The 23,395-nt window shown below is 56.2% G+C and overlaps 1 protein-coding gene across 3 annotated transcripts in view; it reads right to left on the reverse strand.

Moving 5' to 3' along the window:
* Window positions 1-707: 707 nt before the first annotated feature.
* PRIMA1 (proline rich membrane anchor 1) overlaps window positions 708-23,395 on the reverse strand; it is a 60,066-nt gene continuing 37,378 nt past the window's right edge. For 2 of the 3 annotated variants that reach the window (XM_035720132.2, XM_025442861.3), the window contains exons 4-5: window positions 15,910-16,039; window positions 708-3,726 (exon numbers count right to left, since the gene is read on the reverse strand). In XM_035720132.2, the coding sequence (XP_035576025.1) occupies window positions 3,624-3,726; window positions 15,910-16,039 (233 nt within the window). In that variant the 3' untranslated portion in view covers window positions 708-3,623. Of the gene's footprint in view, window positions 3,727-6,555; window positions 6,725-15,909; window positions 16,040-23,395 lie in introns of all 3 variants that reach the window. The other variant, XR_003134844.3, reaches the window with a different exon arrangement.

The raw sequence follows: 23,395 nt of genomic DNA on the forward strand, positions 1-23,395 counted from the left end.
CCTCTGACCCGGCTCCTCACCCCTCCACCGGGAACGCTGATGCTGCAGAGGCCCTGCTTTCTTCACTGCTGCTGGCCCATCGGACAGGGACCTCCCAGAAGCGCTGGGAAGGAGTCCGCCCTCACAGGCTGCTCACCCTCCACTCCATCCAGGGGGCCGGGGACCCCGGGGCCAGCCTGCGCCCTTCGGGCTCCCTCTGCTTACGGTTGCTCTGGGGAGGGGTGCTGCGGACCGACTCTGGGGGAGAGGGGCTGGAGTCTGGCCAGAGGGAGGACACAGCGGAGGCCACAGGCCTGACCTATCTCCCCTCCAGCCTGGCCCGATTCCTAGCAAATCAGGGAAACTGGCCTGTCCTGTTTGCCTGGCGCTTCTCTGGTTTTAGCCCTGGAAGAGCCACGTTTTAGGTAAACCTCCCAGTCCTGGCAAACTGGGACAGTTGGTCACCCTCTTCTCAATGGAGTCAAGGATCAAGATAGCTGGGTCGGGGGAGAGGGGCAGGATTGGGTACCTTAGAGTCCCCATAGACGCCGGCCTTGCGGTAGTAGGAGAAAACTGAACGGAAATAAGGCAGGCGAGTCACCTAGCCCGGCCCTGGGTTTGTAGCAGGGCCTCAGGGCAGGAGCACCCCCCACACTCAGCACCCTCCCTCCTTCCCACGCCCCCCACCGCCCAGGACCAGCCCCCACCCCAGAAGACAACCAACCATCATCTTTATAAGTACATTTTTATTGAAAATAAAAAAGGCATGGTACTTCCGTCCTTGTAAGTAGCGTCCATGGCCCCCCAGTGCTGGCGGTCCTGCTCCGGCCACAGCAGCGGCTCGCTGGTGGACAAGACGCACAGACTTGACATCCGCCCCTGGAGTCGGGACTCCTAGAGACAAGAGGCCTCTTCCTGCGTGCACCTGGCGCACCGTCGGGAAGGCAGGCCTCAGGGTATTCACATTCATGCATTAGACAGCGCACGCGACCCGGGTGTCGAGGTCGGCCTTTGTACGGAGCCAGAGAGTACGGGAACTTTGTATAGATATAGATATCTCTTTAAATATATATATATATATATATAACTATATATAATATATAGGTCTATATTTTTTACAGCTATTAGTCTTCCAAAACTTGCTTTAGAAGCTTCTAAGGAACACCTAAAAACTCTGGGAGATCCTATATGCCATTCTAAGCTGGGCTCAACTAGGAGACAGTTAAAAAATATCTATTTGAGAAAACGCAGAGAAGAAATGTGCATTTCGTTCTCAGCTTCAAAGTCTGGGCAAGTCTGAGGATTGGTCTGTGTCGAGGGACTGCAGATACATTCCTTAAATGAAAGTTCTGAGCTCAAATGCCAGGCTGTGGGGTTTTTTTTTTAGGGACACTTTTTGTCACTGAAGCCAAAAATCCGGTGAAGTTCTCTTGCAGCACGTGGGAGAGTTTCCAAATGGCCAGTTCTAGGATTGGTGGGTTGAATTCTCATGTGGGTATTTTTTCTTTTTTTAAACTGGGTTCTTCTCTTGGTTTCACTAACTGAGCAAGAGGCTTTACACACCCAATTTGGGGGAACTTACGCACAAATGTTTGCTTTTCCCAGAGCCTTGGCTGTGGCCCCAGGGAAGGGGATGCTGGCCCCAGAGCGTGGTGGGTGGTCGTCAAGGTTCCTCATGGGGAGCCTTGCCAGGGCCTGAAGGATTTGGCCAATTGTAAAACCTCCTAGGTTGAAGCCTGGGTCAGGGAAGGTGGGGCCAGTGGGATTGTGCAAAGCTGGCCTGTGCCCTGCTTCCCTGGATGTCTCTCCAGGCTGGCTGCCCACTGCTCCATGACCCCTTAGACCAGGTTCTCCCTTTTCCCCCTCACTTCTGAGCCTGGGGTGGCCTGTGCACAGGGCGGGGGTCCTGCTTGGGTATCTGTTCAGGAAACGGCTGGGGACTCAGCGTGAGGGAAGGCGCCTTGCTGCAGACCTGCACCCTCTAGCCTCTTGTCACTGGCTCTGCATCCCTCTGGGAAGTGGAAGGCATGGACGGAGAGGACCACAGAGCACTCACCGGCTTGGGGCAATGGCCAAGGTCACGGTGGCACAGTGTCACGCTAAGGTAGGCAAGGAAAGCAAAATCCAAACTCAAACCCCAAACAGGTCCTCGCACAGAAGGAGAACTGGAAAGAAAGACCCTTTCTGCGAGGGTGTGGGCCTGGGCCTATCCTCAGCCTCCTCCTGCTGACCTTGGGGAGAGGACCTGGGTTGGAGTCACAGCAACTCACCTTCTCCCCTCTGCTCTCTGAAACACAACGGAACACAGGCAACTCCAGGGGCCCAAGGGCTCCAGGACAATGGATTTCCAAGGTCTGGGCTCACATGGGGACTCGTGTGCTGTCAGGCTTACCTGTATGGGCAAGTCTCACCATGGCCCAAATGACCTCCTGGGAACTACACTGGTGGCCTGGGCGGCAGGCAGGGTCCGCCTAGCTAAGTCCCCACGCGGGGAGGGTAGAGCCGTTAAATGTGTCTGGTTCCTTCTGAGCAACTGGATGGGACGTGAGGGAACCCTCGGGTGGGGAATGTCCTCCCAATCCACCGGGGGAGGCCAAGCCACAGGCCACGGTCTCCACGGGGCTAGTGACATGCCCACGGGGCCAGGGGCCACCTGGGATTCCCAGGCCTGGAGAGGCCTCACCTTCCATCCTCCTTCCTTCCCTTTGTCCACCAAGCCTTCTGGAGGTTTCGGCACTTTCAGAACACAGGACCTCGGGAAGAGACATTCGAGAGAACACCAGTGCCTGGTGGGTGAGGGGAGGCCGAGGGCACTCGAGAGGGGGGCTGAGTACCCGGCCAGGGCCTCAGGGGGTCGTAGGGGTGACCCAGTGCCAGGCCGGGTCAGCCTAGCCCAGAGTGCCCACGGTGGGCTTGGCACAAGGGTGGCCTCCGCCGGGGGAAGGCAGGGCCTGGCTCACACCGAGGCATCAGCTCCGATGAGGATCAGGTGTGGGAATGAGTCTGAGGACAGGCAGAGGGGCCTCTGTCCTTCCTGGCGCCTCGGCCTGGTGTTCGGGGAGTTGTTTGGCCCCTGGAAGGTCAGACACTAGGTCTGGGTGTAAGAGCCCCTCTGCGTGCTCAGTCAGGAGGGGGCTTTGCAGGCTGGGCTCACAGCCCTCCGTGGCAGGGGGTCAGGAGTCAAGAGCCAGGGGTCGGGGTGTGGTGGGAACGGGTGGGAGACAGTCACAGAGGGGGTGACAGACAGATGGGTGGGAAGCACCTTTGGAAGGGGACATCTCATGGCTGTGCCGACGGCTTCCGTGGGGATACAAGGTGAATGGAGAAGCGGACGGGCTTGCTGGGGAGGAGGAGAGGTTTTCCAGCTGGGGAGGGATCCCCGGATCACCTTTCTCTTGGCTAAAGTGGGAGGCCTCCCCAGCCCAGCAGACAGATTCCCTGGCTTCGTCAGAGCGCGGCTGGGAGATGGTAAATCAAATACAAGCCAGGAAAGAGACGGGCAACCTGGGGCAAGGCTGGGGAGAGGATGGTGTCTTCTTCAGAAGTCCCAGACAAGCCCGGTCTCAGCTCCTGTCACCTGCTCTCCCGTGTTCACTAAAGCCACCAATGTGCCCCTCTGACCAGCAGGTCCAGAGTCTGCAGACTCACACCACGGCGCTGTTCACGTCGGCCCCTTTGTTGCTCGGCGAGGAGGTCATGGGATACTCAGCAACACTGGTGCCGTTCTCTTCTTTTCTCAGTGGTTTCCTGGGAGGGGAGGCAGGGACATCCATTAATGACCAGTGACTGGGGTGGGGGTATCGTGTCCTTCCAGTGAGCCCACCGGGTTCTGTTCCAGGTTAGCATCCTTGGGCTGCTGGCCCTCTTTGGGGCCAATAGGACACTGGAGGTGGTCTCAATGAGGGTGACCACGTAAAGTGTCATACACACCAGGGCACGGTTGAGGGCGAAACAGGGGAGCTTTTAATAATGAAGCAGGGACAACAGGCATGGATTGGGACTATTCTGGACAAATGAGAATGGAGAACGTATGGTCAGCCTAGTAGGACATGTAGTCAGGCTTTGCTCTCTTTGATTATGAGCAAGCAGATGTGAGGATGAATATTTGGGGGTGAAAAGAGGAGAGGTGCCAGAGATTGGATTTTGCAGCCCCCTCTGTGTGATCAGAGGTAAGTGGAAAACGTGATGAAGAAGATGGCGGAGGAGGTGATGCTGGTGGCAGTGATGGGGTTTGAGGTGGTGGGAATAGTAATGTGGGTGGAGGTGGTGACGGTGGTGGCTATGGTGACGACAGTGGTGACAATAGTGGTGGCTGTGGTTGTGTTGATGGTGGTGGTTATGGTAATGATGCAGCTGATGCTGGCATTAGTCACGGTGGTGGTGGTGGTGTTGGGTTGACGGTGGCAGAGGTGGTGGTAGTAAAGTTTCAAACTAAAGGAGTGCACCCTAGTGGTTTTCGAACACTTGATGTTGGGCCACTTGAAGCTCATTCCAGACTTGAGAGTCTGGTGCCTATGGGATAGAGTCTTAGGTGAATTAGTTTAGGGGAGGCAGGGTCTGCAGGGTGGTTGTTAGCAGTTTCACGGGTGGGATTCTCAGGCCCATTCGGAGGCGACACCCTGAGATCATAGCTATTAACTCTTCCCGTTTTTCTTGCAGCAGAATTAGCTCACGAAACAGAGAGAAACTGTGTGCTCTCAGTTTCTCTGAGACCGAGTGAGCAAAATGGTGGCTTCTAGAAATGTGAGATGCAAACCAGCACTTCCTCCTGCGGTGCATCACGCTTTGTGCAAAGCACTCTCCGTTACAGATTTTCTTGTCCCCTCTCCCAATGGTCCCCTGGAGAAGCTAGGCCTGGGGTTAAGGGATTCATCTCATGGAGAAACTGAGGCTTAGGGAGAGCGGTGACTTGCCCAAGGTCCCTGAGCTGGTTGGTGTCTGGGCCTGGACTGCTACCTGCTCCTACCATATCCTTGCCCAGACAGCTTTTCATGAAGTCAGCATCCCCCAGCAAGGGTTGTCCCCTGGCTCGGGGTCTGGATCCTATCACCTCCCACCACCCTCCTCCTGGAGAGTTCCAAAAGTTTTGCTTTAACCCAGCACATCCCCCAAACCCTATTTATGGAGATACTCACAGACACTTCCCAGAGGCCCCGGGTTGGTAGGGGTCAGACAGTTGCCTTGTTTGTTATGGGCTCGTGGAAACCAGCCTTTGTCCCTGGGTCTCCTTCCTCGCTCCCCTCTGCCCACCTACCTCTTCCCAGGGGCTTCGAGCAGTTCTGACTTTGCTGGGTGGGTTTCATCTCCGACTCTGAGTTTGCAAGGTCTGGGAAATTGGGGAGGGGGTGCGTTTTCTTATAGGGAGAGCCCACGCTGATGGGCTCCAGCCAGAATCCTACATTTGTCATCAATATTCGAGGGGGAGGGTGGGCATCAGAAATAGGAGTCCAGGAACCACGAATGGGAAAAACCTCGGAGCCCAAACCCACACGGCTTTCTCCCTAATAAATGTTCAGTCTTGGGCCAGGTCTGAAAGATCAACTGGAGCAGGCAGGTCTGGGTCAGGGGAGATAACGCTGAAGAGCCTTCCAGAAGGGATACTGGAGAGATGAAGAAAGGGGCCTGGAACCCCATGGAAATGGGCAAAGCATGGAGGGCACAGAGTTTCCACCTCTTTAGGGTGAGGGGAGGATATCAGCGGGATTTCTTCTGCGGGAGAAGAGGTGACATTTCCACGGCCAGCCTGCTGGCTAGGAGAGCCTTCTGCAGTCCCCGGGGCCTTGGAGGGAAACGCTGGCACAGAGGGCCTGGCAGGAAGCAAGCCTGGCTGGAGGGACACTGAGGACAAGGCAAGGGGACAGCCCCAGGGCCTTGTCAATGGTCCTAGCCAGCTTCCCAGGCAGGACAGGACGGGGGTGGGGTGGGGCAGGGGCTCCACCCAGCAGAGTGGCACCTGTGGCTGGCACAGCCTCCCCCCCCCCCCCCCACCGCCGGGAGCATTCCTAGAGCCTGGGCACGGCAAGGGGAGAGGGGGACGCTATCTCGAAGGTTCTCCTGAGAAATGGACTTGGTCTGCTCGCCTCCTCCACCAGAGCTGAGGCCCCGACCACTCTACTCTCTGGGCTGCTGCCCCAGCCCACTCCCCAAGCCCTCCTGGGATTCACGGAGGCCCAGTGGAATCTGGGGTTTTATCTACAGCGGGAGATGGCTCCACCTGGCCCCTCCCTGCGCTGTCCTTCCACTAGCAGGGCACTTCAGGGGGACGCTGCCCAAGGGCTGCGAGGTCACGGCTCAGTAAACCCAGGCCCCACCACGTCGAGCTGTGTGATCTTGGGCAAGCCACTTAACCCGTCTATGCCTCAGTCTCCTGACCGGTCAAATGGGTACCATAAGGGTGTCCGTCCCATAGGCTTGTTGAGAGGAGGAGGGACGTTAATGCAGGTCGGCACTCAGACGAGCACCTGGCATAGAGGAAGTGCTCCGGAAGTGTCTGTTAGCTCCGGTACCGCTGCCGGAGGGGTGGCAGCAAGGCGCGGGCCCGGGCACGCTCCACTGCCGTCTGCACAGACGTCCTACCTACTGTGTACCCGTGGGGCTCCGGAAATGCCAGAGAGGCTCGCTGGGACCCAGCGTGGCTCCGCGGCGCTCTGAGCCAGCCTGGGCCATCCCGCTAAAGCAAAGAAAGGCATCTGCACCCTGGTGCAGGAAGGGATGGCCACAGACGACTCCCTACAAGGCCTGGTTCCTAAAACCAAGAGAAAGGGAAGTGAGCTTTTCCTTGGCCGCGTCTGGGGTTCCTGCCTGCAGGTGGTGGCTTCTCCACCTGGGACCCCTGTGCCCTGGCCCAGGGCTGGTCAGGAGTGGACCCTCCGTGTTCTTTGCACGGAGCCCTGGGCCTGCAGCTCCGGGGGCGCGTGCACCAGCCACAGCCTCTGCAGGAGCAGCCTTTGCCGGCGTGGCAGGCCTGGGTGGGGGCAGGCTCCAGGCACCCCTCTTGGGTCCCACTGACAATGATCTGACCAGTCCCCCCCTTATCCTGTTGCTCTGCTGTGGGAGCTGGAGGTAGGGACAGCTCTGAGGAGCTTGAGAAGGGAGGGCTGCTGGCTCGCTTCTTGCCTCCTGTGCCCCACGGAAGGGTCTGTTTTCAGCAAAGTTCAGAGGCCTCGGACTCCCCTTTCCAAAAGCATTCATCCTCCCCTCCACCCGCACCCCAGAACACACACTCATGCAAATACACCCCACTCACACAGACACACACACACACACACACACACACACACACACGAGTGCCCATACACTCTCGCCCATAGCCACCCCCTCACACACACACACACACACACACATCCACCCACAATGAGCTGCCTTTGTGGCCTGCAGAGGTCTCCAAACCTGGGTCAGAAGCCAGGAAAAGCCCGTGTGAGCCACCAAGGGTGTCGCTGACCGTGAGAAGCAGCAGACTCCTTTCTAACCCGGCGCCACTTCCTCCCTCACCTGGGGGAAGGTGAGCCAGGGATGCAGCTGACGAGCATCCTCGCGCTCCAGCTGAGCCCACTGTTGGACCACCTCCCTAGGGTGTCCTTGTTCAGGCATCTCTGGCTGAGCAAGCCGAAGGCTGGCGTCCGTGAGTCTCATGGGCTTCTGCTCGCCCCTGGGACCCAGCCAGCAGGGCCAGGCGTTTGGATCTCATTCCGAGTGCAGCGGGGAGCCATCGGAGGCCTCCTTAAATCAGGGATTCCTGTCTAAGCCCTGGCCCTGCCCCACATCCTCCACCTAGCCTGTCTACAGAGATGAGTTCAGTGAGGGATGGAGCTTCCTGGTGACAAAAGGGCCCCCCCAAAAGCAGGACCCGTCTGGGTCTCCCAGCCATTGGGACTGAGCATGCCCACAATGGGCCTGTCTGTCTGTCAATGACTGGCCTGCGGTGCCAAGTGGCTCCACTGCTCGAGGCATGCCAGGCAGACAAAGCCGCTCACCCCTGCCTGCCTCCTACCACCAGGATGGCATTCCATCTCCCACTACAGCAGGTGGGTGCCTTGTCGGGGGCAGGGCAGGGGGGATAAATGCGCCCAAATAAGCATCTCAGCCCAAGGCAGATGGGGACACACAGAGCCCTTGCCCCTTCTGGGCCCAATCTCTTCTCAGAGGGAGGACTGTGGCGGGGGATAATCAAGAGATACTGTGGCATGTGGGACTCAAAAGAAGCCTGTGTGTTGACCCCCCACTGAGGAAAAGCAAGCCCTGGACTGCCTGGGCCCCGGGGAAAAGGGCACCGGTGCTGAAATTGGAAGACTGAGGCTTGATCCTACAGCAAAGCACAAGAATCCAGCCGAGGTCCCGAAGGAAGGAAGATGGTCCCGGAGCAGCCACGGCCATGTGTCGGTGCTTGGGGCCCGGCCAAAGGCAGTCCCTCCTCGGAGCACCCCAGCTTTGACCTGGCTCCCGGTACAGTTAGACGCGGTGCTTTCCACTTGCAGCGGGGAGGTTGGATTTGGCGCCTGGGGGCGCGGTGTTGTTACAGGAACGGAGGGGGACAGCAGGGAAAAGTGACAGATGGGAGCGGCTGCGTCTCAAGTGTCTGCATCGGGCCCCACCTGGCCCAGGAGGTTTTGGTGCAGAGACAGCTCCAGTCTCAAGACCCCAGGGATCCCAGGCGCACTCAAGGTGACTGTCTCGCTCCTGGAAGCTCAGCGAGAGGCGGCTGGGCGCGGGGCTCCACTCCCGTCCTCAGCCCCCGGGCCCCAGCGGTCTCGTCCTCCTCCCGCCCAGCTCTGATCCCGACTGTGCAGGTCGGCGGGAGGCCGGGGGCGAGGGCTGGGCTGGTGGCCTGCGCGCTGGGCAGGAGGAGGCGGCAGCAGATGGCGGGGCCCGAGGGTGTCACCCGGGCGGGAGGGAGGCCGGGTCACTCGGGGCGCAGGTGGGGGGCCGCTGAGTCACTGAGCACGCACGCAGTCCAGCTTGAGCCCAGCAAGAAGGCGGAGGAGCCTAGGGCTCGGAGGGAGGGCAGAGGGTGGAGGACGCCCCAACTGGGACAGGCCAGGCATCGAGAACCGGGCACATGCCACCCGAAAAGCAGATTTTACTTCACTCACCCGGAGGGAGAGAAAACACCGAGTTTACCAAAAATCTCAGTAGAGTTTGCTAATTTATTTTTTTGTTTTTATTTTTTTTTTAATTTTTATTTATTTATTTATTTATTTATTTATTTATTTATTTATTTATTTGAGTTTGCTAATTTAAAAGGTAGGATCTGGGGGCGCCTGGGTGGCTCAGTCAGCTAAGCACCCAATTCCTGATTTCGGCTCAAGTCATGATCTCAGGGTCGTGGGATCGAGACCCGTGTCGGGCTCTGGGCTCAGCTCAGAGTCTGCTTGAGAGTCTCCCTCTCTCTCTCTCTCTGGCCCTCTGCCCCTCCCCTCTCTGCGCAGGTATGTGCTGTCACTTTTTAATCAAATAAATAGATGAATAAATAAATAAAAAGTAGAATCTGGCAAGTCTGTGTAAACAAGCCTCCATTCAAGCCACAGAAAGTCATGGACTAGTGACTACGTGCTGGACACAGTCAGGGAGAGGGACGAGGAAGGCGAGATGGCCACCCCCCCTTCGCATGTTTGTGCAAGTGTGCACGCAGTCCCTGACACACACGCGGGGGCACATGCACCTGTAGACACCAACATCAACCTGCCTAGAGCAGAAAGCAGAGACGGGAATCAGGCAAAGTGACAGCTCCAGGGCTTGGGCTGGGGAGAAGGATCCAAACCAGCCCAGGAAGCCCGTCAGAGGAGGCGGCGCTTGGCCTGGGGCTTGAGTGAGGAGCAGGAAGGGCTCAGCTGGCAGTGCTCAGCCGGAGGCAGCTCCCTGCGAGCTCCAGAGCACCCAGGAGGGCTGGGGACCTCTGTGACCTGAGCCGCTCTCCTCCCCAGCCAGGACTCGGTTTCCTCCCACGACCTTGGAGGCTCATTTTGGCTCCGACCCCACAGGAAACTCATTTCCACCCCTCGGTGGCCTTCCATGGCCCCAGGCCACCCGGTCTTCTCTACCTGCCACACTCTGTAAGAACCGACCCTTCCTGGCCACCGCCCCTCGCCCAAAGCTCCAAAGAGAAAGTCAATTCTGGAAAGAACATTAACTTCCCTGGCTGACTGCTGTGGAGTCTGTGATTCAAGAGAGATCTTGAAAAAAATCCCCACCACAGCATCAGGCTGGAGAGAGAAACGGAAGAGGGGAGAGGGAGGGCGGGAGGGCCGAGTGTGCAAGTTCCCGGGGACGGGGACAGAGCCACCTGCCGCTTCCAGAGGCACTGCTGACTCCAGGGGAGCACGTCCATCACCTACGAGGGGGCTCCGCAGCAGACAGGACGCGGTCCCGCTAAGGTGGACGCGAGTCAGCGCCCCCCCCCCCCCCGGGGACACCTGTAGGCAGGGGTGGGGACGGGGCGGCGCTCTGTCCGATCTTGGCACGTCAACAGGTAATGTGCGAAATGGAAAGAGAATTCTCATAAGGGCACAGTCCTCGCTTAGAGCGTGGAGGGAGGACGGGGACAGCTGACACCCGAAGTGGTTGTCTCTCAAGGGTGTGACTGGGGGGGCGGGGGGCCTTTCAGGGGGCTTCTGCTTTTCTCACTAGGCTTGTGGCACGTTTCAAGCTATGTGCATGCATTACCTCAATAACCATTAAAAAAGGCAGTGGTGGGTGCACAAAACCCTAAGCTTTCTCTCTGATCATAAAGCTGCATCAGGAAGGCCGAGCACTCCTGAGCCTTGGGGTGGGAGGAGCACCCCGACCCCTTCTCCTTCTCCCTTCCAGCACCCTGGTCCTCCCCCTCCTTCACAGCACTCACACTTTTTAAAAGCATTTATTTATTTATTTGTGTAACAGCTTGCTTTCTTCTTTCTTTCTTTCTTTCTTTCTTTTTTCAAAAAGATTTTATTTATTTATTCATGAGAGACACAGAGAGAGAGAGGCAGAGACACAGGCAGAGGGAGAACCAGGCTCCACGCAGGGAGCCCAACGTGGGACTCGATCCCGGGTCTCCAGGATCACGCCCTGGACTGAAGGCAGTGCTAAAGCGCTGGGCCACCTGGGCTGCCCCCTTTTTTTTCTTTAAAAGATTTTTTTTTTTTTTTTTTGAGAAAGAGAGTGAGAGAGACATGAGCTGGGTGGGGGTGGGGGGTAAGAAGGGGGAGAAGGAGAAGCAGACTCCCCGCTCAGCATGGGGCTTGATCCCAGGACCCTGAGATCACACCCTGAGCCAAAGGCAGATGCTCAACCACTGAGCCACCCCGGTGTTCCAATCACCTCATTTATTAACTTGCTTGTGTGTGTGTGTGTGTGTGTGTGTGTGTGTATTTAATCCACATCCCCCCTCGTGAGGGGGCAGAAGCTCACCTCGTGTATCTCTACATCCCTGCCGTCTAGTCTCATCCCCAGCACACAGTAGGTGCTCAGTATCTGTAGAGCAAGCTGGGGAGCCCCAGGGCACACATGCGCACATACACACATGTGCACCTGAGCCCACCCCCAGGGAGCAGCACGCTTGCTCACTGTCTGCAGTTAATGGTGTGCGGGACCGGCCACACTGGTGGCCACACCGTTCTGTAGCCTCTTCCGTCTGTCAGCCAATACCCTTAAATCAGAATGAGGCGGCCGTCAAATGGCTTAATTGGCAAATCGATGGCAGAAGGTGAAGGCCTGGGCTGCGGACAGCTGGAGGAGGAAAGGTGTGCTTCGTGGGCCGGGGGTGTGGGGGCGACTCGAGGCAGGGGCCCCCAAGGGGATGGGGATGCGTCCTCTCTCTGCAGCACAGGTGTTCTCCGCACCAACGGTGTGGCTGTCAGAGAAGCTGAAGACACCACCCTGGGACGGTACCCCCGTAAGAGTCCAGGGGCCTGGGAACTTCCTTCCCCTGGCCGGCTAGGGGTCTGAGGCCTGGCCCTCCTACCTGGGCGCTGGGCACCTTGCACCCTGGAGCTTTATCTCGGTGACTGTCACGGATCATTGTTGTTTGAGGTCCCCATCCCATCCTGGACCAACGGCTTCTTTCATTGTGTCTGCTTACAACTTATTTCTGCTTGATAGTCCCTTCGGCTACTCCCCTTCAGAGGGTGGAACACCCTCTCCTCCCCCCATGAGGTGGGTACCCCGTGGGCAGAGACGGTGCCCAAAGCACCCAGGATAGGAGCCCCTGTGCCAAGCACGGCCCCACCGCCTGGCCTAGACTTTGGCAGGCACTTCCGTCTGCAGGGATGCCTCTGAGCAGTGAAATGCCCTAGGTATTCCCCTACAGGTAAGGGAAACAGGCCAGGGAGGGCAGCGACACCTGCTGAGCTGGGGGGGGGCAGCTGGGAATGGGGCACAGAGCTCTGGACTCCCAGTCCTGGGTTCTTGGAACAACTCCAGGCTGTCTGATGCCATGTGCACATGCCAGGCCTGGGGGTGGGGAGGAGCCCTGGGTGGAAGCACAGGGTGCAGAGCACACAAGGGCTCTGGGGCTCCATCACCCTGCAGCTGTGAATAAAGAAGCTGCTGAGAGTGTCTGGGGGTGTGATCGGTTAAGTATGACTCTTGGTTTTGGCTCAGGTCATGATCTCAGGGTCCTGGCCACTGCTCACCTCGGGGTCTGCTTGCTACTCTCTCCCTCTTTGCTCCACACCCATCCCTGCCCTTCTCACCCTCCCCCCATGTAAATAAATAAATCTTAAAAAAAAAAAAGAAAGAAGTTGTTCACAGCAAGCTCAAGGCAAGGAGGCCACTGAAATGCAAGCTGTGTGGGCTCCCGGGCTGGGGACCCTGCAGAGGTTGGGGTCATTGGCAGGGGACCTGGGGGCCACTGCATGCGCCAGTCCCAGTGTGAGCGGCTCCCCTCCTCAGGCCCTTGGTCTGATAACTCCCTCCTGCTTCCTGCTTCCTAGAAACCGCTTGGGGCCCTGGGTCTGGGGGAGGTGCTCCTCCTTGGGCTCCTCCCCTTGGAGCCCCTCACCCCCGAGCACCATATCATCTAGCACAGAGTTGGGACTCTGGATGCATTTTTTGACTCAGGCTGCAGTTCGATTCACTGAGTCTGTGAGTCCAAAGTGCTAATGAGACCCCATCTCCCACCAAGGTCAGGCCCGGTGGGGGCTCTGCGGGGTGCCGCTCTGCACCTGCTCCCGTCTCCTCCCACTCCTGCAGAAGCTGTGGGCCCTGTGGCCTGCACCCCAGATGCCAAACCAACCTGGGATCTCCAGAACCACCTTCCTACCCCAGCTGATTCTAGAACCATCCACCCGGTGAGCTGGCTCCCAAAGGCTGTGTGGGGGCCCTTCACAAAGATCTCTCGGAAATCCTCCCCCAGGACTCCAGGCTGTGAGAGTTAAAAAAAGACCCGGGTTCATCACTGAATTTTCCTTTTAATGGTTTTACAGTGACATGAAATGCTTTTGTTTCCTGAGAGAAGAGGCATGTTTCAAATGAATTATTAACCAAAAAGAATTGGCCGTGAGCAAGACATCCTCCGTTGACTCCGGAGAAAAATGCAGACAGACAGCTGGCTTGCATGGTGCTATCTCTTACAGCCCCCAGCAGAGGTCAGCCTGGGCAACAGGAGGGGGCATCGGCTCTCCCACCAGCTGTAGCCCGGCCTGCTGCCCATTCGTCCCCCAAGGGGTTGAGCCTCCCACACAGGCCTCCTTCCAGGCCGGTTCTGGGGTGCCGGCCTCTATTTCTGACTCTGCTGGACCCTGAACGGAGCCCCCTCTGGTCACGGACTGTCCCCCCTGGGGGCTGGGATGCCCTTGCTGGATTATGAGGTCTGGAGGAGCAGAGGGCTGGGCCTTCTTCCCAGGCCCCAAGGCTTGCGGAGGACAGTGTGGACCATGGTGCTGTCGCAGCGCAGGGACTGTGCTGGTCTCTATTTCTGCGGCCACCCACCCATTCCGTCCTGTCCTCTCTCCCTGCCCTGTGTCCCGGGAGGCTGACGCCTTCCGCTGCATGTCTTGGGCTCCCCTGTTCCTTGGGTTTGGCCAATGACATGCACCCTCAGGAGGACTAGGGAGGGTGGAGAGAGGTTGGGGTGTTTCTCCCCTTCCTTTCTTGTTTAGGGGTTCATCTCCATCTGTTCCAATCAAGCTCCTGCGAAGCGGCCCCTCTTTTGAGTCTCAGGCTCTCTAGGTTTTCTAGTTCCTGTGGCACGATTTCCTCCCCGTGTCCTGTTCCTAGGGGTGCTGACCGCCCCCCCTTATAGTCCTGGAGGACTTCACGAGCCCCATTTACATCCAGGACCTGCCCACACCCCTGGAAGGGATCAACTGAGCCTTGTGGCTTGAGTTCCGTGTGTTTCTGGGTCACTGACAGACCCAGGAACCAAGAGCTCAGAGCCTGAGGAAGAGGACAGAGGGCAGCCAGGAGGCCCCTCGGGCTGCTCTGAGGGGAAGTGAGGGGGCGCCCCCACACGCCTTCCTGGAAGAGCCCCAGCTCCGCTAAAACAAAGCTGGCGACACTGCAGGTCTTCTTGTTTTTGGACACTGTCTGTCAGCCTTGGAGCCTGCGAGCAAGGGGTGCAGGGGGCTCTTGGCCGGGAGGTAGATCCCCAGGGCTTGGCCTCTCCGCGTGGAGCTGCTGTACCCGGGCCCTGTCCCCCTCGTGTCCTGCCGCCGAGCCACCAGGACACTCCCAGGCTGTTGCCTTATCTGGCCCTTCACCCTCCATGCCTGAACGCGCATTCGTTGTAGGACTTTTAACTCAGTATTTTACTTTTCCTGCTTTTGAATTATTAAAGTGAAGCCCAAAAGAACAACAGATTAAAAGGCTAAAGTGAAATAGTTGAGCTGTTACAATTGTTCTTAATATATATCCCCTAACTTGGGGCCTTCAGGAATTTTCAAAAACTTTATTAGAAATCGATGAACAATGCTTAGGACCCTTAGGGGTTTCGCAACATTTTTGTCTTTTGCCTCTGTCCTCCAAGGAAGGAGGGGTGTTGGTGAGGGGGTGCTTTCTGGAGGCTGGGAAGCCTGGAGGTCAGGGCCTGCTGCTCTGTAACTCTGGGGGGCTGCCATCCACAACATGGCAAGACTGAGGGCCCCAGACACTACCTGAACCTCCTCAGACCCCAGTGCTAGCCACACTCCGCTGCAGCCCCCAGCTCAGCATGGGGGGGGGGGCGGTGACTGGTGATCACTTTTGTATTTTTTGTTTTTTGTTTTTTAAATTTTATTTATGATAGTCACACAGAGAGAGAGAGAGGCAGAGACACAGGCAGAGGGAGAAGCAGGCTCCATGCAGGGAGCCCGATGTGGGATTCGATCCCGAGTCTCCAGGATCGCGCCCTTGGGCCAAAGGCAGGCGCTAAATCATTGCGCCACCCAGGGATCCCTGGTGATCACTTTTGAAAGGTAAAGTGAGTTGGTAGGTACAGAAAGGACAGCAGTGTCTGTGAAAGCCAGTCTGCTGTTGGCATAATTAAGGACTCCCCTGGAGCATTCCCATTCTTTCCTCCCATTTTACAAGTAGGGAAACTGAGGGCTAAAGAGGTTAAAGCGCTTTCTTCCTGGTCACACGGTTTGAACTGGTATTTAGATCTGACCCCAAAGCCCCGGTTCCTACTCCAAACCAGCGTGGGCCCTCCTGGTGGCTCCATCCAGTGGCACCCTGCAAGGATCATGTCCATACTCCCAGGTGCCTTAGTGAGCTCCTGATGGCAGGCTGTGACTTCCAGGTAGGGATACTATTCACACACACACACACACACACACACACACTCACTGCCCTGGACCCAACACATAACTGGCGCTCATTCACTGCTTGGCTGAAGGAAGATGGGCATTCACTGTACATCCTTCCTGCTTGTTAAATGCTTAACAATTTTTATGGTTTCAAAAAACACGATGGGGGTGGGCGGAGCGGCCCCAGCCCAGGCGGAGCCCCGTCGGGGCTCAGAGCCCAGCGAGCACTCACCTTTTGATGGCTTTATAGCAAATGATGACAAGCACAGTGAGAAACACCAGGGAGGCGCAACATACCGCGATGATGATCACCAGCCCCGACCACCAGCTTTCCTCAGCGGGGCACGAGGTAGAGTTGGGGGCTGAAAGACACAGGAAGAGGCTGAGTCTCCCCCGGAGGAGCAGGTGTCGGCCGCGTCGGAGGTGGACCGTGGCGGGTGACACGGCAGTGTCCTCACCGTCATCCGGCCCCCGGGATGGAGGCTCCTGACCTGGGCCGCTGTCCCCGTCCCCACCCCCACCCCAGCGGCAGGTGACGTCATGCCTGGCCCCCCGCCAGACACGTGCTCTGAGCAGGGGTTAACGCTGAGGCCCGGGCCATCCATCCTCCCTTGGCATGAGCTAACTGACAGCAGGGTCAGGTTTAATTTCCCATGAAAAATAACAGAACATCTCATTCTCTCAGTTGAGGCATTAGATCCACTTCCTCCGAGGGTGGGGGTGGGGAGCAGGGTGCACAGGGCACGCTCCAGGAGGGAGGACAGAAAGGGAGGCCCATCAATGTCAGTTTGGTAAGCCAAGAGGCAGCCTGTCTCCCTGCTTGGATCCGGCCCATGTGGGGAGTACCTACAGCCGTCTCAACTGGCCGAAACCCGGCAGAGTCTGTCGCTGACACAGCACCTGAGCTGTGCCACAGGGCCCCTTTGTCATTACTTGATCCAAGGAAGGGGTACCCGGGGTGAACCTGTCCCCCCCCCCACACTTGGCACCAGCTGTGCGGGGCAGACCGCAGCACAGGGTAGACGAGGCCCGCTGCAAAGCTGGTTCACTCTTCTGAGAACCGTGGAGACATCACACAGCCTCATCCCAGAGGCCCTGAAAGGTCCAGACACAGCTGGAAAGGAGCGCCCCGAATTGCAAAAGAAATAGGAGGGGTGGAGGGGAGAAAAGAGAGAAAGAAGGGAGAAGAGGGAGGGAGCGGAGGAGAGAGGGGGGCAGGGAGGGACAGACGGATGGACAGATATACAGACACTACTAGCTTTGGGCAAGTCTTCAAGACCTGTGGCTTTATGTAAAGGGATCAAAACTATGCCCTAGACTCTGTGTCCACTTAATAATCGATACTTTCAGGGGTGCCACAGAACATGGGGAGTAAGTGAATGGTTTCCCGGGGATACCACAGATGCTTTCGTCTCTACCGTCATTCTCAGAATTGACTCCTCACGGTGTAAACCGCACACGGTGATTCTTAACCCTCTGAAGTGTCCAGTGTGATCCGCTTTGACAAATGAGTTCACCTGCCTAAGCCACACCTCTGTCATGACATAGAATATTCCCACCACCCCAGGAAGTTGCCCTGTGTCAATCCCTGCGCTGCAGGCAAACACTATTCTGCTCTCTAAAATCAAAGATTAGGGGATCCCTGGGTGGCGCAGCGGTTTCGCGCCTGCTTTTGGCCCAGGGCACGATCCTGGAGTCCCGGGATCGAGTCCCACGTCGGGCTCCTGGCATGGGGCCTGCTTCTCCCTCTGCCTGTGACTCTGCCTCTCTCTCTCTCTCTCTATGTCTATCATAAATAAATAAAAATAAATCTTTAAAAATAAAATAAAATCAAAGATTAGATTTGCCTGTTCTTGAAAGTCCGAACATGGAATCATGCAGTATGTTATATCTTTGCTCCCTTTATTTAGCAAGATGTTTTTGAGATTTATCCACGTTATCGCAAATTTCAGAAGTTCCTTCTTTTTTTTTATTGCTGAGTGTGGTATTCCATTATATGAAGAAACCACAATTTGTTTATCCGTTCACCTGTTGTGGGTGGACTCCTGGGCTGTTTCCAGGTTTTGACTTTTGTGAATAGACCTGCTAGAAGCATCTGCAAACATGGTCTAGATCTTTTTTTTTTTTTTTTTTAAGATTTTTATTTATTTATTCATGAGAGACAGAGAGAGAGGAGAGAGGCAGAGACACAGGCAGAGGGAGAAGCAGGCTCCATGCAGGGAGCCCGATGTGGGACTCGATCCCGGGACCCCAGGATCACGCCCTGGGCCGAAGGCAGCTCAACCGCTGAGCCACCCAGGGCTCCCCTAGACCTGTCTTCATGTTTTTCCTGGATAAACATCTGGGCTCGCTGGGCCCTATGGTGTGTGTGTGAGTAACTTTATAAGAGGCTGCCTGTTTGTTTCCCCAAGTGCCTTTTCTCTTGTATATGCCTGCCGGGAACAATTAAAGAGGAGTAAGCAGAGCAGGGTAGTTCCAAGTTACCAAATTGTTATCAGATTGTGGTGTTGTTGCAGCTGGGTGGGGAGACCCAGCAAGCCACTAAGTGCTCTTTGCAGGGAGCAGGTGCTAAAGCCCCTTTAACAAATGTCAGGTCCCCAGATCTGGGGCTCAGATCACCACACAACCAAGCTGGTTCAGAAATGCTTCCTGAGAGACACCAGGACAGGGATGTCACCGAGCCACATGGCTGCTCTCAGCCAGGGCCGGGTCAGGCCATTAAGAACTCCAACACTGAAAAGATACAGAATATGAAATTCAAGATAGGAATAAACTCTAAAATAAGGGAAAGGAGATCCAAGAGGATTCTCATTTTTCCCATGATGAATTTCTTCAGTGGTTTTTTTGTTTTGTTTTGTTTTTGTGAAATATCAAACGCAAACCTCCGAGAAGCCTGGCTCTCCTACCCCAGTTCCACATTTTGGTGTATCCCAAATGTCCCAAATTTGGCTTGGCTGAGTCTTCCTGGGGTGACCCAGCACAGATTCAGGCCCCATTTTCCCTCCAATGGTCAGTGCATGATAGTCAGGAGTGCAACCAGATACAGGGGGATCCCAACCCCAAAGGGCTTGCCTCCTTGTTTTTGCCACAAAGGGAAGCAATTTTGGCTTCTGTCAATTGTACCTCAGGCTGTAACACCTCCGGGCCAAGTCCCAAGGGCCATGCCTGCAGCCCAAGGGGACCCTCACACCTGTCCACAGGGGACCCACAGGGGGCCGGGGCTCACAGCAGCTGTGGGCAGCCCTTCTCCAGAGGGTCCCTGGAAATAAGGGGAGGGGGGCTGTCTTTGGTTGTCACAGTAAGTGAGCCCAGGAGCTCCAGAAAACAACAGGGGCCTGGATATTCCTACAAGATTGAACTGTCCCTCCAAAAAAAAGCCACTGAGGCCCTCGTTGAGAAATACCATCAACGGGAAACAGAAGGGTTGATCCGAAACCGCCTTTGGTATCTGACACCAAATTTCAGAGTGTCTCTTTTGAGGTTCTTTACGTTCATTGGTAATGAGGTGGGGATCTCCTTCTTGCTTACTCGTCCCAAACACAATCGACATAGAAAGCAGGGGGACTGGTTTGAGAGGGTCCTTCTGCGTCGGGCCCCTGATATTATTCAGCAGCGTGCTGCCCAGCACATGCATGTGAGGAAGCTGAAGCTACTCCAGGCAAGAAGCTAACACATGAGCAAAGAGAGAGGTATTTTGTGAATCTAGCCTGGGGGTATAAATCTTGGATTTTGCCAAGAAAACGGCTCTTGTGTTCAAACAATGCATTCTTATGTCTCCTAGCTCCAGTCATTCTTTTTACATTAAGAAGCATCAGGAACTGTTGGAGCTGGAGGAAGCCTGAGAAGTATCATTTCAGCAAAAGGACACACACGGACACCCAGGATCAAGAAGCAACTTTTCCCAGGGGCCAGCGATCGGGACACCAAGCTTTGGGCTTCAGGCCAGGTCTGCTCCTGCCTGAACTTCCTTCCTACTGGTGTGGCCAGGACTCCTTTGCAGATGTGATAAGCTTAGCATGTGAGCAGCCTGATGGTGCACATTTGAGAAGATAGCATCATGAAGGTGCTCATTCATTCATTCATTCATTCATCCACCAGGCATTTGCTGAGCACCTGCCATGCTCTAGCATCATGCTAGGAGCTGGGAGTGCAAAGATGGATTTGCTAGAAACCATGCCCTTACCAGGTCTGGTACCAGCTGCCCACAGATCATCACAGGGCTGGCTGAGACCTGGTCACCTTTGCTCAAGGGGCCAGCAGGCTCCAAGAGGAGATGAGACATGCAGATTTCCTAACGTGCGAGGTGCAGGTCATTTGTGGCTTGAGGAGAGGAGGCCATTTGGTGCGAAGGATCAAGGAAGAGGGTGATGTCCATGAGAGGCAGATGGTCAGGCAGGGAAGGCTGAGACAAGCCGGGTGTGAAGTCCAGACATGAGACTGCCGGGGCTCCGCTCCCTCTGGCACAGCCCCTTGTTTGTGGCCAAGATTCTGCAAACACTGACAGAAAGGCAGGAGCTGTCCTGACCTCTAGGGGTTGCAGCCCCCTCTCTCCCTGTCTCTACTCAATAAAGCTCTGTCTACTGTATTCATTAAACACTCCTGACGTCTATAAAGATGATAAAAGTAACAACCACAGAGCTCGGTGTAGAACCACCTGGGCTCAGTTTTGCTTTATCAAAGGAGCTGCTTTCTTTCTAATCAAGAAATGTATCATTTAAACTTATATTTGGGGGGTGCCCAGGTGGCTCAGTTGGTTGGGTGTCCAACCCTTGGTTTCGCCTCAGGTAGTGTGATCTCAGGGTTGTGGGATCCAGAACCGAGTCGGGCTCTATGCTCAGCTCAGAGTCTGCTTGAGACTCTCTCTCTTCCTCTGTCTCTTCCCTAGCTTGCATTCTCTCTTTAAAACAAATACAGCAAAAAATAAATAAATAAAAATTACAAATAAATAATAAAAATAAATAAATAAATAAATACAGCTTAAAAAAAAAAACCCTCATATTAGAGACTTCTTCCAGCCAAGATACAGTAACAGGGACAGATTTGTTCCCCCCCCAAAAAAACACACATCTGAAACATCTACAAAATATACCAAATACATACGACAATGGTTTTCAAAATAGCAGACATCAAGGCAACAGAAGGCACTGATCTCTGAAGTACAAGAAACGAAGAAGGGGAGTTCGGGCTGCCCCAGATCACTGCCCGAGAGTTTGCAAAGAGCGGTCCTGGAAGGGAGAAGCCAGCAGGATCCAGACATCTGCGTGAAGTTGGGGAGCTGGAACTGGGAGTCCAGGGAGTGAGCACGATGGATATGGTCTCCCCCCAGGGTACTTCCAGAAGAGGGGAGGAAGCCAACAGCCTACAAAGAAATCTACCAAGGAATATATAATGGCACGAGTGGCAAATGCTAGAAAGAGATGAAAAGGAGGTCATCTTGTGGAAGTGTCTAGAAAAGAAGCAGCTGTGAATGTGCCCATCTGAACGGTATCAAGGAGCCTGAGCAGACCAACGGGACTCCAGTGCCCCAGGGGAGCCTGTGAGGTCAGGCAGGAGCCCCCAACCCCAGTGCTCCCGCTGACCAGCACCTTCCCTGTATCGCTCTCAGGTATTGGTGACCATCAGATGAGACAGCAGGGGCAGGGTTCTTGAGGGTCCCAGGAGTAGCAACCATCATCACCTGCTGGGCACTGATTCCAAGGCACGCGACTGGTCATGGCAGTGCAGAGCCCACTGAAATCCCCTTTTGTAAGTGGGGAAACAGACCACACAGTCAGCAGAACAATCACGATTCGAACCCAAGTGTGCTTGCGACAGCATTCATGGTCAACTCAACATGCTTACGTGTGATCAGGAACCTGCCACTTCCATCTCCTTGCCTGCCAGCTCTACACAGGAGGTGCCTGACGGGCAGCGGGGTACGCAGTGGGGCAGGAATGAATCAGAGGGGCAGCCAGCAGGGGAGAAACAATTCGGGTTTGCAAGATATTTTTCAATGGTTCCTAGAAGAAGGGAGTTATAGCCTTGTCCTTTTTTTTTCTTAAGATTTTAATTTATTTATTGGACAGAGAGAGAGGGGGGGGGGGAGAGGGAGAGAGAGAACAAGCCGGGGAAGGGGTAGAGGGAGAGGGAGAAGCAGACTCCCCTTGGAGCAGGGGGCCCGAGGAAGGGCTCGATCCCACGACCCTGGGATCATGATCTGAGCTGAAGGCAGATGCCTAACCTACTGAGCCACCCAGGCGCACCCCCCGTCCTTTGTTTTAACATGATTTTATCCGTTGTGATGGAGACTATGGATTTATCCATGGTTTGGCCTTTTGACCCTGAGTGGCCACCCTGAGTGGCCAACCACTCGCGTCCTGCGGCTCCTCATTTCTCGAGCGCAGCCTGAGCGCCAGGCACTGCCGGTGACACCGTGGGTGTTCACTCGGCCCCAGGGGAATCATTAGACTTCTCTCCCAACTTTCCAAGTCTTTGATGACTCACGCCAAGGTTGCCTGTGCTGTTTCCCGACTGACTCGAGAGCTGAAATGGCAGCACACTGAGTCGGCCTTGACTGAGCGGGCGGGAGGCCGGTCAGCCTGCAGCCACCCTGCACTGCTAGCTCCCCGCAGTCACGCTCCGGCCCATCAATGGGTCACAGCCACTGAGCACAGGTGCGCAGAGGGTCCCCTGAGCTGCCACCAGCTTCCCTCAAGAGGCTGATGCCCATGAATGCGCTCCCCAACCAGAGGACACGTTCACCCCATACTGGGGTCCCCCGTTGGGAGCTGGCCCAGGGCTCGTGACACCGCCAGGGACTTGCCACTGTTGTGTGTCGGGCACCACACAGGAGTCACGCGGCCCCGCTCTCAGGGATGGCCTCCTGGCACAGCTGGCCCTTAGGGTGTAGGGGAGCCCCTTTTCTGTGCCGGGCCCTCCCACCCACAGGAAGGGTCTAGAAGACACCACCCAGCCATCTGGGCAAAGTGCGCCCCGGGTTACCAAAAGTCTGAAGAGCATTTTGGAGCCATTCAACTCTCGGCCCCTGCCTCAGCCTGTTCGCCCAACACGAGGATGGGGTGGGGTCCAGGAGCTCTGCTGACACGTTCGTGTGGGGACACAACCTGTCTCCTGTGGTCAAAGGAGGGGTCTGGGGCGCAGAGAAGCAGACTCGTCCTCACATCTCTGCCCTGCCTTACATCCGGCCCCCGGAACCAGAGGGCACGCGGCTCCCACAAGCTCCTTCATGGCTGATGGCCCGTTCCCTGCCTCTGCCTCGGTGTCCCCAGCCCCACTGCGGAAGGAGGGGGTGTGGGGGCGCCTCCGTCCCCGTGTCCCACCCCCACACAGAGCCCATTGTTCCTGGCACACAAGGGGCCGACTCAGCTCACTGCCATCCATTCCCGGGCACAGGGCATCCACGGGGAGGCCTGTGCCAGGGCCGTCCACCCTCCCCCGTGGGCCAGCTCGGGGGTGGGGCCGCGCGCTCATCTCCCACCCAAGGTGCCAGGGCGTGTGGCCAGCCTTCACAGCCACAAGTGCAAGATCAGACCTTGACACCATGCAAACCTCTGGAACAAGCCCCTACATATAGAGAGAAAAGTCTCCTTTGGCACCTGTGCCCGATAAAAGCAGTGAGCATGTGCGCTTCAGCTCCAGGGGGTGGCTTTCGCCCCTTCTCTGCTAATAGGAGTCTGGCTCAGGCTTTGAGGATGGGATAGAACCCCCCTGTGATACGT

This window comes from Canis lupus, chromosome 8, assembly GCF_003254725.2.
Source record: "Canis lupus dingo isolate Sandy chromosome 8, ASM325472v2, whole genome shotgun sequence".
NCBI classification, from domain to species: Eukaryota; Metazoa; Chordata; class Mammalia; order Carnivora; family Canidae; genus Canis; species Canis lupus.